This window comes from Balaenoptera borealis (genome assembly GCF_965194805.1).
Source record: "Balaenoptera borealis genome assembly, chromosome: 1".
In the NCBI taxonomy this organism is placed as follows: Eukaryota; Metazoa; Chordata; class Mammalia; order Artiodactyla; family Balaenopteridae; genus Balaenoptera; species Balaenoptera borealis.
The window spans coordinates 21,074,206-21,088,081 of NC_138860.1; the positions used below are offsets into that span (position 1 = coordinate 21,074,206).

At 43.0% G+C, this 13,876-nt stretch overlaps 1 protein-coding gene across 1 annotated transcript in view; it reads right to left on the bottom strand.

Annotated features, from left to right (window-relative positions):
- HHIPL2 (HHIP like 2) overlaps window positions 1-13,876 on the bottom strand; it is a 28,517-nt gene continuing 14,641 nt past the window's right edge. Inside the window, exons 6-9 of the mRNA XM_082351908.1 lie at window positions 8,755-8,900; window positions 4,958-5,039; window positions 1,619-1,701; window positions 1-910 (exon numbers count right to left, since the gene is read on the bottom strand). Of these exons, the coding sequence (XP_082208034.1) occupies window positions 492-910; window positions 1,619-1,701; window positions 4,958-5,039; window positions 8,755-8,900 (730 nt within the window). The 3' untranslated portion in view covers window positions 1-491. The remainder of the gene's footprint in view (window positions 911-1,618; window positions 1,702-4,957; window positions 5,040-8,754; window positions 8,901-13,876) is intronic.

Consider the following 13,876-nt stretch of genomic DNA (forward strand, 5'->3'; position numbering starts at 1 on the left):
TATGCAAAACGTAGTCACGTTTATTATGCTATTTGCCAGGGCAAAATAATAGGCACTGGAGGTATAGAACAGGACCTGACCTTATTCAGACCCTGATCTTTACAGGGGGCAAAGGAGATGACCATTTTAGAGGGGCTCTCCTTGGAAACCTGTTTCTACAGTCCTCCTCTTTGAGCTGGGATGAGGCATGGGAGTGACATCGTTCTTAGGCAAACTGGTGAGGCACATCACATTTCTTAATGCCAGACAAACATAAAGGAGCTCAAAGGAGCTTGTCCATTTGAGCAAGCGCTGATTTACTACCTTAGGTCACAGGCATTTACAAAGCAAAACATAAACGCATAGTGGAATTCCAAGCAGGTTTACAGACCAGTGCACATGAGTAGCCAGGTGCCCAGGCAACATGGGGTTTGGTCTCCCCGCAGAAGCTGACAAGGAGCATCCGTTTAGATGGAAAAATTCCCGTGGACAGGACAACCGTGCCGCCTAAATCAAGCTCTCTCCGCCGGTTCCCACCTCCACCCCCGGCTTCCCATACGTCTAAGGTCACCTTCAGCAGTAGCAGCTTCCGCGTGGCAAGGTGGTTCTCTGGGCCCTCGTCCCCTGACCAGCCGCCGAGACCGAAGAGGGACACTCTTGCCAGCTCGCCTCCACTGTGCCGACTGGCTGCCTCTGCCTCGGGGGCGTCTCGGGCTCTTCTTCCTCTTCCCCTGGGGGCCTGGGGACCACGCTCTGGCTCTCTGCTTTGCACCAGACCTTGGAAAAGTCTTCCTGCTGCTTGTGGCAGAAGCCGGCTTCTTGGAGGAGCCTTTCTGAGACGAGGCCCGGTCTGGACTGGAGGCTAAAGTTGCATTGGACAGTTTTCTAGCAGCTTCCTCGGACTGCTCCTTTAGCAAGTCCAGCACCGTTTCTGGGAAACAAGCGTTTATTTAGGAGAAATATTAGTTCTGGAAAGTAGCTCGAAGGGAAGTGCCGCCCAGGAATCCTATGCCCACTTGAGGGTTCTTGAATATAAATTCTTTTGAAATTAATATGTTTAATTCCCTGGCCTTGATCTAAATAGATTACTTTTGTAATGGGACCACTCCAGAGATGCATGGCTCTAGAATAGTTCCCTTAAGATAGTGTCCCTCCCCTGTAAGTCTTTCCTGACTACCCTACCGGGAGGAAGAGGTTCTCACTCTGAGGGCCCTCTCAGTCCCCTGGACATCCTTCTTGCCAGAAGGATAATATCAATGACATATTTACTTCTTCATTTGCCTGCGCTACATGCCCTCCTCTCTTTTGATTCTAAACTCCTACAGGTCAAGTTCACTGCTGTATCCCCAGGGACTGGCACAGGGACTGCCACAAAGTAAGTACTAAATGAATGAATGAATACTTGAACGAACGAATGAATGAATGGCAGCAGGTCACAGCAGAAGCAGGTGCTGCCCCCTCTCACCCTGGTACACAGAGGAGACATAATGACTGAGCCACAGGTCATAGCCCTCAGCCAGAGGATAAGCCTTAGGTGAGAAAATAAGACCTGCCACCCCGGGATTGCAGCTGTTTGCAGAGGGCACTGTGCCGGCACCTCGATGCCAAGGCCTGAGCCTAAAGACAGAGATGGACTCACTAGCAAGTGGTCTGAACTGGACCCGCTTACTCTTGGTTTTCACCGGCACCGGCTTGTACTTGCACTTGCCTGGAGGTGCTCGCCTAAAAACAGAGAGAAAAAGTGAGGATACAAGACTCTGAAGATGGAACCACGAAATCCCGGTCACCAGAAGGCATACATGTGCAAGAACTGGGTTCAGCCCTCCCTTATCCATAGGGATGGGACAGATGTAACAGGAAATCTGCAATGAGCCCAGACAGAGAGGAGAAAGGACATGGACAACAGAGGGACACTGCAGGCGCTTCGGGGACAGTGTAGTGAGGGGGTTGGAGCATGGGCTTGGCAACAGAGAGAATAGGGTACAAATCCTGGGGACCATGGGCAAGTAAGCCTTGCTAAGTTTCGATTTTCGCTTCTATAAAATAGAAAAGTAATATCACCCATCCTCACAGGGAGATGGGGAGGATTAAATAAGAACTGCATGCTTGGCACACCATAAGTGACTGATATATAATTTTTTTTTAAAACACTTTGGCAGTTTCTTTTTTTTATTTTTTATTTTTAATTATTTATTTTTTAAATTTATTTATTTATTTATTTATTTTTGGCTGTGTTGGGTCTTCGTTTCTGTGCAAGGGCTTTCTCTAGTTGCGGCAAGCGGGGGCTACTCTTCATTGCGGTGCGCGGGCCTCTCACTATCGTGGCCTCTCTTGTTGGGAGCACAGGCTCCAGACGCGCAGGCTCAGTAGTTGTGGCTCACGGGCCTAGTTGCTCCGCGGCATGTGGGATCCTCCCAAACCAGGGCTCGAACCCGTGTCCCCTGCATTGGCAGGCAGATTCTCAACCACTGCGCCACCAGGGAAGCCCCGATATATAATTTTTTAAATTATTTTTTAAATGAGATTTTAAAAAACACTTGGAGCAGTGCTCAGCATGTACAAAAGTGATTCCCTTTAAAGAAAATCTCTTCAGATACTCATGGCATGGCCCCTTAAGTAATGGCAGCCTCTCTGCCTCCTAGTATTCTGATTCTTAAACTGCTGTCCCCTGGGTGCATCTTCTGAAATAAAAGGGACTTTGCAGACTAGGAACACTCCCAGCTAGTTGGTGGTAAAGCCAAGATTCAAACCCAGCATCCAGGGTCTATGATTCTAAGGGAAGGGCAGAAGGAAAAGATGGAAGGGGGAAATCATACATAAATAACCCAACTGCTCCTTAGAATGCTGGGAAGGGTGCATTTAGTGCAAAGACGGGCTGAAGAAGTAAGCAGAGCAGAAACTGGATCCACTGCTACAGAAGTTTGTACAATTCAAGTCGTCATTATAACTGAAGTGAACAGGTAGTGCTGAAATGACTGAGCCAGAAAGAGGAATGCATTCCTATCCTCTGTCACCTCTCACCAGCTCTACCTCGGGCAAGGGATTGAAGGCAGCTAGGCTCAGTTACCTAATTTGTAGACTGAGGGTGTTACCCTGTCTCACTGGGATTCTGTCAGCATCAAATGTCAGCCTACACACACAGCACCCAGCACGTTGCCTGGGACACGGAAATGACTCCATAAATGTCAACTGAGAGAAAGGTGCATGAGAAAGGGTGTCTTCATTGTGAAGCAGCCTCTACAGTTGCTTTATGATTGACCTCTCATGCCACTAGAGGTAAGCTAAATTATCCCCCAACCAAATCAGGAAACTGTCAAAGGAAAGAAAAAGGGATTCACATAGGAAACCTGTTGATAGAAAGAGCAGAAAACTCCCCACCCGGGCACCGTCAGCCACTGGAAACACTTTAAAGACCCTGGGTTTGCTGCATCCCTCAAGCACAGGAGATCTGCATGGAGTGGACCCAGCAGTGGAGACAGCCTGTCCCTAATTCACCCCTGACAACCCTGCACTCCACCAGGAAAGCCCCCGGGCACAGCCTCAGGGACTGAGTCTCTTCTGGGAACTTCTGAGAACACCAAACCCGAGCCCGGTTGCCAAGGGGAGCTGTGCTGGGCTGGGCTTCTGAGCCCTCACCAGCAGCAAAGGTCCTCTGAACACCACCCCGGATATGGTAACATAAACCTCACAGGGAAGTCTTCCTCTGCAGGTCTACCTTCAAGCTGACTCATGGGGAGACTTTCTGGCTTTGGGTAAGAATCCTGAGATAAATCCCGCACACTGCCCAGAGCTCTCAGGATGTATACACTGCATCTCTCTCCCAGGGACAGATACGGACACACCTTCAACAGCTTCACAGATGGGAGGCTGTAGTATGGCTTTTGCCTGATGAGTTGAAGGTTGGTTAGTCTCTGAGAGAGGTGGGCAGAGAAGCAGAGTTAAACATCATAGAGTCTACCAAGTGAATAAATACTGTCACTGAATTCCAGAAAGGATCAGGTGGAGACACTGAGAAACCTGACAGTTTAAGATACAGCTCCTGGGGATTGGTCCCAGGACCTCGCAGATACCAAAACCCGCTGATGCTCAAGTCCCTTATGTAATATGGTATGGTGTTTAGCATATAACCTACGCATTCTCCATATACTTTAAATCATCTCTAGATTACTTATGATACCTAACACAATGTAAATGCTATGTAAATAATTGTAAATAAATATAACTGCTATGTAATTAGTTGTAAATATTACATAAATAGTTGCCAGGGCGTGGCAAGTTCAAGTTTTGCTTTTTGTAATTTTCCAGAATTTTTAAAAATATTTTTGATCCACAGTTGGTTGAATCCACAGACATGGAACCCACGGATACGGAGGACCAACTGTATGTGCCAAAGAACAACCCACGGGATAGGGCAGCAATATCTACTCGGTGGGCAGAGGTGTACACCCACTGTCAGATGATCCCAGACAGAAGTTTCCAGAAGCATATTAAAAAAAAAAGAAAAAAAAAGACAGGAGCCACAGGTCTAGACTAGTCATCCTAGAAAGGCTCAAAATCCTCATATCCAACCACAAAGAGACCGTTTCCCAAATATTCCATAATTCCTACAGATGCATTGTCCTACACATTTGTCTGCCCAATCTGCTTTTTTTTGTTTTATTTATTTGGTTACACCGGGTCTTAGTTGTGGCACGCGGGTTCCTTAGTTGCAGCTCACTGGCTCCTTAGTTGCAGCGTGCATGTGGCATCTAGTTCCTGACCAGGGATTGAACTCGGCCGCCCTGCATTGGGAGCTCAGAGTCTTAACCACTGCGCCACCAGGGAAGTCCCAGACCAATCTGCTTTGCATCTAAAAGAAAGATACGCTTCGTTGATCATATCTGGTAATTCTTGGGGAGTGAGGACTGTTTTTCTGACCTGCCGTGGAGATAAAGACCAATTCCAATCGCCTGAGAAGAAAAGGTAACCCAAGTCTCACCTCGATGGGTCAACAAATTTGTAAATGGATCCATGCGGTGTGTAGGCGCTCGGGTAAGAGGTGGCCAGGAAGTAGAGCTCCCCTGATAAAATAGGAACAGGCCATCAAGGACAGGACACAAGGCCGGGCCAAGACAGCTGAACACACAGAAAATCATCACCAGGGGTTGTGGCCCTGAAATGCGTGAGCCCCAGGAAGGGGTCCCTGAAATCCCGACTGACAGTGAGGCTGTCAGTGAGCTCCCCAAGGAGAAAGTCCATCTCAGCCCCCGAGACCGGCTTGGGGTGTCCCCCAGCAGAGGCACGTTTCTGCTCCTGTTCCCTGAACCAAAGGGCTTCTCATCTCATTTATCACCTCTTTGCTTTCAGAAACTTCTCCTCGGTGAGCCTCCATCTCCCTCCCCAGTTCTTCACTACTGATAAGGAGTCTCCGTGAAGCCCAGAGGTAGGCAAGCCACAGGCTGAGGACCACTTATTAGATACTTTATATTCTATTACCCCTTCTTTACTGTGTTAGTCCCCCTTCCCCCATCTCACTCTGTCCTCCAGCTCCACCTTCTTCAGTCTTGGGTTCCTTATTTCCTGCGACACCCCCCACTCCTCAGCACCCCCTTGGTCTTCTCCACACCCCACAGAAATCACCTCCACCCACCGTCTTCCACATCTCTTTTACCAGGGGCCCCTGTTTCCTCCCATTTCCTCGTATTTGAACTCCAGAAAACACCGCTCCCTTCTCATAGTAAGTACCTCATTCCACCTCGTTTCACGGTTCCCTGTGAGGGACAGTGTAGGGTTTATGAGCCCAACTTTGGTTAGATAAATCTGAGTTTGAAATCTGATAACACCCATTACCATCTGTGTCGTCTTGGGCAACCTCTCCACCTGGATAACCCTCGTGTTATTTATTCATTTGTAAAAGGGAGATAAGACTATCTCCCCTGATTATTAGGTATTAAATGAGAAAGTGTTCCGTCATCGGCAGTTTCTCTTACTTCCTTATGTCTCTGTTCCCTAAAGGCTGGCACCGTGACAGTTTTGTGAGCCTGACACAACTTTTGTGCTATCGCACTGGGTTTAATGCACTTGCTGTTGTGTGCTTTACACAAGCTCTCCCTCAACCTGATGGAAGGAAACGTCTTAATCAGGTGCAAATTGGAAAAGCCTAGAGCTTTAGACAGCTCTGAGCTAGTTAAACAATCTTCTTCCTTGAATTCGTGGAGAGCAGTGACTAATGTTTGTCTCCGGCCGACTGTGAGACTGATGTTCTTTGCAGAGGTAACGCACACAAGGTAACAACTGCCTAATAGACTTTGGTTTTGTGTATTGACAAACTGTATTTATAATCCTCCCCTTGTAAGGGGGTCTGAGGACTTAGGACAAACCCTTCCCTAGAGCCAGTTTGCCCCTCTGATTAGAAACCCCAGGTACCATCCAAGGTGATACTGACATTAGATAAATGAGGTGTCTACCAGCTGTCTGCATGTGCACAGGTCACCCTCGGGCAGGGGTCCCTCCCAACCATGCAAACAATTTCTGGTCTAAAAGGAGAATTGGAAACCCTGCATTGCTGCATATTCCCTACGCATGACTACAGTTGGTGTAAATTATATGTTCCAAACATGCCATAGATTTCCCACTGCATTTTTAGGGGAAGACAATGCTAGAAGTGAATTTCATCTGTAGGGTCTGACATTTTTTTAAAATGTATTTTAGGGCAAAAAAAACACACCAAAAAACTATAACAGGCCATGTAAAGCAAAATGCATGCAATGTGAATTTACTACAAGCTTTATGACCTCAGCCAGTCCTCTTGAGGATGTGCTCCAGTGACTGATATTCAGAAATCCAACCCATCAGAACTCAGCCGCAGGTAGCCCCACGCCCGCCACTCACTCATTTATTTACTCACTCACTTATTTGTGTCAGCTGTTGGCTAGAAGAACTCAGGAAATAAACTGTAGCAACAGTGAAGACAGAGCTCTGGCGCAACTAAAATGTGGCTTATCTCAAGCTGGTGACTGATAGTAAAATAATGAAATAATACTGACTTCTAAATAGGTCAATAATGGGAAAGACTATAACACATGCAGAAAATCTGAATCACTCTTTGCAAAAACACAAAAGCAAGCAACTCTGGAAGAAAATAACTTGCCTTGGGGAGAGCCTCCCTGGCTTTAGGGCTGCCCTTGGGCAAAGTCTGGCTTGGGAACACTTTGGCAAGTCCACTCCATCGAATTCGGCCAAGGACACTTCGTTTTGTCTGCCAAATGTACTTGAGTGGTATTCAAAAACTGCCTTGTTTTCTCCTGCAAGAAGTCTACCGGCTCAACAAACCAAACCTCCAAAACCTGGGTTTTCTGTGGCATCCTGAAAAGGAGCAAGCCACAGAATGTGGCAGCCCAGGGGCCCCAGGCAGGCTGCCTCCTAGGGTCTCCAGCCTCTGGGGGGTCCAGCCTCCTTGGGGCACCAGCAGGAGAGAGGCCCCACCACGGCCTGTGGCTTTCACATCATCTACTTTCCAGTAAGCATCACCGGCCAGCCTGTGGTTTCTCTGCTTTTTTGTATGTTTGGACTTCCAATGTGGAACTCACAAAGACTTTTCTCTATTAAGAATGCTTAAATTTTCCAAAATATCCTCTCCTATAAAATATTCATCCTGAACTATCTATTCATAAGCTAGCTGAGAGGAAACGGTGCAGCTGCTGACCGGTTTTCCTTACGTCCAACTCAAGTGAAGCTCTTGTACAGCCAGCCATGGTTCAGAGTGGAAAGTAACCAAACACTGAGAAAACCATCACGGCTTTGGTTTACACTTGTAGAGAGTCCTGTGTCTGGAAGGGACCCCTAAGAGATCATTTTATTCTCTTCCTTGCCTCCAAGCATGGCTAGGTGCAGTGCCAAATACCGGAAGGATCACAGGCCTTGTTGCCACTTACATAAACAAAAAAAAAAATTTAACTTTCAAATTGACACATAACTTATGTAAAGCTGAAATTAAAACCTCATCTTCTGATTTCAAAATTTGAGGATATTTATTAAAGCTGAGTCCCTCTCTCTCTCTCCCTCCCTCCCCCCCGCTCTTATGTGCACGCGTTCCTTGCTTTGCTGATGCCCTTAACATATGCCTAATCTCTCTAGGGAGTAGCCTCCTACCTAGCTGTCTACCCTTTTCTCAGATCTCTCAAGAAAGAAATTCTCCGTCGTTCATTCACAGAAATTGCCTAACAAACTGTTGGCAGGGTCAGGAAGAGCCCAGCCCAGCCGGGGGATCATCAGAGGTACTTTCTCTCAGGCAACACCAGCAGGATAAACACCCACTGTCTGCCCCACTGTTGGCCCTGTTCACATTTGTATAATTGCAGATTAGAATAAAATCAGGAAGGAAGGAGCACATGCACCTCCTTCATAGTCAAAGGATTGAAGAGACTACAGTGTAGACCTTGGTCTGCCCTGCACAGTGAGCTGTGCAGTTCAGCAAAGAAGGGGTAAGTCGACATAGTCAATCTGTTTCCTCATTGGTGAAATAAACATAATAATTACATCATGGGGGTGTTGTGATTACTAAATAAGATTTTAAAATGTAAAGTGCTTAGAACAGTATCCAGTACATTATAAAAGGTGACTAAATGACAGTGAAAATAGAAAAAAGTGGTAGTTGCTTTTTCAATAACAATAATAAGAGTAATAATAACAATAGTAATAATAATGATTATTATGATAGTAAATGTTCAGTTCACAATGCCTGTGATTATCTAAGTTCCAGTAAGCAGAAATAGAATAACCTTGTACGTTTGTTACCTGCTTCATCTTCAGCGAAGGAGATGATAAACTTGCTGTATGTGCTGATCAACCCTGGGAAGGCACAGGACTCAGTGCTGCCCAGGCAAATGTCCTTTTTCTTCCATTTCTTGGTTTTTCTATCTTCCTGCAAAGCCATAAGTCGACTAGATGAAAAGCAAAACCTTATATTTTAGGAATCCATATTTCCACCATGCAGGATATTTTTTCCTCCTAGAATCAGGGAATCCTTGACTACTAGGACTGAGTTTCCCACAGGAGATCAATAACTAGCCTCCCTCAGGAATCAAGAAAGCTGCTGCAGAGATATTTCAGTCACCCACTTGCCCTAGATGGGGAAGTTCACTTGCTATTATAAGAGGAGCTTGGTGCCCTGTGAAGGTTGCACCACTACAAAAGACTAATCTAATTTTTATTAACTGGCTAGTTGCTCTACACCTCTAAGCCTCTATAAAATCTATCAATCTATAAAATGGGGGATGGTAAGAGAATTTACCATAGGCAAGCATTGTGAATGTTAAATAAGATAATATATATAAATATCTCACTAAGTGTCTGGCCTATAGTGAGGGCTCAAAACCAGTAGCTATTATTATTATTATGTCTGTATAGTAGCAGATAGATGTCTCCTATTCCTCTGTCATCTATCTGAACTAAAAGCAGGTTTTTAGAAGAAAAAAGAAAGGAAGTTGGGTAACCAGGGGTGTCACCTGAAGAGTTTTATAGAAACAGAGATGCCCAACCACAGGTAATTCTAATGCATATGCTTTAATTAAGAATCATTGTAGATGCGGGTTATGGGAAAAACATAAAGAACAATTAAATCCCAAAGATCTAACAAGTGATGACAAAGGAACTGACCCAATTACTAACTCTACCTTATCTCTGTAATGAAGGATTGCAGCATGAAAATATTAACATCCTTTGTAACTAACATGGGGTAACAGGGACTAGAATTACCATTCCACCTTAAATAGTCAAAAACCTAGACAAAATAGAATAACAATGGTTTAAAAGATACTAGAGATCAGACAATGGAGGACTGTGTTCCCTAAGAGAGAAATAAACAAAGTGAACCCTACACTTGTCCCAGCTTACTACCTTGAAAGAGTTTCTAGCATAAGGAAGAAAAACATAGGCAGAGCCTAGCACAGGCCTTGAGTTGAAAAGACAGAGATGAGAGTCCAGGAAGACCAATGCAGGAAGAGTCTGTAGGACAGGTATTGGAGAGAAGAGAGCTGCACAGAGAATGGACTCCAGAGATCTGCAAAGGGTCATCCTCAAGAATCTATCAGTATACTTAACAGCAGACACATGTGAGGAAAATAGCTAAATCAAGGAAAATAATTAGAACTAAAAGTACCTGGCACTTACTCAGGGTCAGAAATATTGGGAATGTAATTCACAGGGCATTGGGTAGAGTTCTTGGGAAAGTCTTGCCTCAATACTGAAGAATAGATAGTTCTAGAATAAGCTCTATGTTGGTCCTGCCTAACAAATATTAACAGCAAGATTTGAAAGGATCAAACTATTTCCAAGTAACTGAAATGTGTCCCAGAATAAAGCTCAAGAATATTTATAGGAATACAAAAATATTCAGCACCGACAAGTTAAGTAAACAATGTCTGGCATCCAATCAAAAATCGCTAAGCAGGTAAAGAATGAGGAAAATATGACCCATAATAGAGAGAAAAATCAACAAAACCTGACACAGAGTTGACACAGGTGTTAAAATCAGCAGACAAGAACATTAAAAAGGTGATTATTACTATATTCTGTATGTTCAAAACATTAAATAGAGACCTAGGATATATTTTTTAAAAGTCAAGTTTCTAGAGACAAAAAATACATCTGAGATTTTTTTTAAAAACCCACACTGGATGGGATGAATGGCAAACTAGATATTACAGAAGAAAAGATTCATGAACTGAAGACATAGAAATAGAAACTATCCAAAAATGAATTTAGCCAAAAAATTTAAACACGAATAGATCATCAGTGAGCTGTAGGAAAACTTTAAATGCCCCAGTATAAATGTATCCAAATGAGAGGAGAGAAAGGGAGTGAGGAAACAGAAGTAAAATTTGAAAAATAAAAATAAAATTTTCCAGATTTGATGAAAGCTATAAATTCACAGATCCAATAAGTGCAACCAAATCCAAGCACAAGAAATATGAAGATAACTACACCAAGGTATGTCTTAATGCAATTTCAGAAAACCAGTGGTAAAGAGAAAATCTTAAAAGCAGCCAGAGGAAAAAAGTGACACATAAATATGGAGGAACATATATAAGGATGACAGCAGATTTCTCATTGGAAATGATGCAAAGTAGAAGATAGTGGACATTTTTAAAGAATTAAAGAAAGAATATGTCAACATACACTTCTATACCTAGCAAAAATATCTTTCAAAAAATGAAGGGAAAATAAAGACTGCAAAAGTGGAAAGAATTCATGACCACTAGACCCATTTTTCCAAAAATGTTAAAGGAAGCTATTCAGGCAGAATAAAAACGATCTCAGAAAGAAATATGAATCTCCACAAAGGAATGAAGAGTATTAGGAATGGTAACTGTTTTCATTTTTACTGCCACTGTAACACATTACCACAACCTGGTGGCTTAAAACGACACACATTTATTCTCTTACAGTCTTGGAGGCCAAAATTCTGAAATGGGTTTCTCTGGGCCAAAATCAAGGTGTTGGCAGGACTGTGCTCCCACCAGAGGCTCTAGAGGAGAATCTGTTTCCCTGCCTTCTCCAGCTTCTGGATGCTGTCCTTATTTCTTGGTTCATGGTCCCATGTCACATTGCCTTTTCTCTCATTGTTTTCATTGTCACATTGCTTTCTACCTCTTCTGTCTTCAAATTTCCCTCTACCTCCTTCTTCTAAAGATGCTTGTGATTACATTTAGGACCCATCCAGATAATACAGGATAATCTCCCAAATCATATGCAGTATGTTTTGTGACCACAATCAAACTAAATTAGAAATCAATAGCAGAAAGATTTTTGGAAACCTTCAGATAATTTGGAAACTAAACAACATACTTCACAATAAACTGTGGGACAAAGAATCAAAAGGGGAATTAGAAAATATTTTTTTTAACTGAATGAAAATGAAAACATATATCAAAATTTAATGGGATGCTTTTAAAGCAGTACTTGAGGGGAAATTTATAGCACTAAACATATACATTAGAAAAGATGACAGGTCCCAAATCAATGAGCTCTGCTTCCATCTTGAGAAACTTTAACTAGAATAGCAAATTAAACTCAAAGCAAGAGGAAGAAAGAAAAGAGGATAAATCAATGAAATAGAAAACGGGAAAATAATAGGAAAAATATCAATGAACCCAAAAGCTGGTTTTTTAAAATATCGATAAATTTGATAAAACTCTAGACAGACTGATCAGGAAAGAGAGAGAGAGAAACACAAATTACCAATATTTGGTATAAGTGACACAGTTATTAAAAGGATAATCAGAGAATATTTATGCCAATAAATTTGACAAATAACATGAACTGGATGAATTCCTTGAAAGGCAGACTACCAAGGCTCACTCAGAAAGAAAGAAATAAACTGAATAGCCTGTATCTATTAAAGAAATTGAAATTGTAGTTAAAAATCTCCACGAGGAAAAGTTCAGAGGACTTCTAGTTTCTGGTCCAGCATGTAAGAAGTTTGGAAGTCATCACACCATCCTAACGATAAGCAAAAGGCTGAAAAAACTGAAAAATCAACAACTATTCTTAGATCCCTAAGAGAAGTGAGGTCACAGGGCAAACCACTGCCCCCAAAATTGGAGAGACGAACAGGCAGATACAGAGAATTACAACTTATAGAAAACCACAAGCAGAAACCTTCACAGGAATCAGTTCTGGGGTTGGAAAACCTAACCTATGATTGACAAATTTCTAGAAGCTCAGTGTGGGCAAGTCTGAGAGTTAGAAGCTGCAGGAGTGCCCAGTCATCGAGGGTCCCCACACTTTTGTGACTTTTACCTCCAGGAACTGGACCAGTTTCCCACAGTAAATATCAGAGCAAAATCTCCTTGTGCTTCCAGCAGTGGGGAGGGAAAAAGGAACCATTTTGAAATACACCAGTGTTTTCTGTTTTTCTTAACAAATGTCTCTCCTCAGGAGCAACTAACCAGAGACTAACCTGCCAGGATTTTATCAGAGCCTCACAGACCTGGGGAAGGTAAGTACCTATCTCCAGCCCACTGTAGCCATCCTGTCCCACCTAAATGTGTATGGAAGGGGGAGAGAAACTGAGAAACACAGATGAAGTTCACAGTCCGGAGGCATAGGCTCACTAAAAAATTGAGACCTAGTCATAAGACTAGGACACTTCCCTTCTCCCACACCTCAACACCACTTTGCTAAAGACCTATTTACAGCAGTTCATTTTACCCAGTACATCATAACCAGCAATTAGTAAAAAATTACAAGGCATACTGAAAGGCAAAACACACAGTTTGAAGTGACAAAGCAAGCATCACAACCAGACTCAGACATGGCAGGGATGTTGGAATTATCAGACTAGGAATTTAAAACAATTATGATTTATATGCTAAGGGCTCTAATGGATAAAGTAGACAGCATGCAAGAACAGATGGGCAATATAAGCAGAGATAAGGAAACTCTAAAGAAGAACCAAAAAGAAATGCTAGAGATCAAAAACACTATAGCTTAAACGAAAAATGTCTTTGACAGGCTTATTAGTAGACTGGACATGGCTGAAGAAAGAATCTCCGAGTTTGAGAATTTCTCAATAGAAACCTCCAAATTGAAAAGCAAAGAGAAAAAAGACTGGAGAAAAAAAGAGCAAAGTGTCCAAGAAAAGTGAGACAACTACAAAAGGTATAATATAAGCATAACAAGCATATCAAAAGGAGAAGAGAGAAAGGAACAGAAATATTTTAAACAATAATTATATAGAATTTCCCCAAATTAATGTTCGATGCCAAACAACAAATCTGGGAAGTTCAGAGAACACCAAGCAGGATAAATGCTTTAGAAACTACTCATAGGTATATCATATTCAAACCACAGATAATCAAAAATAAAGAAAAAAATCTCAAAAGAAGCCACAGGGGGGAAAGAACTTTACCTATAG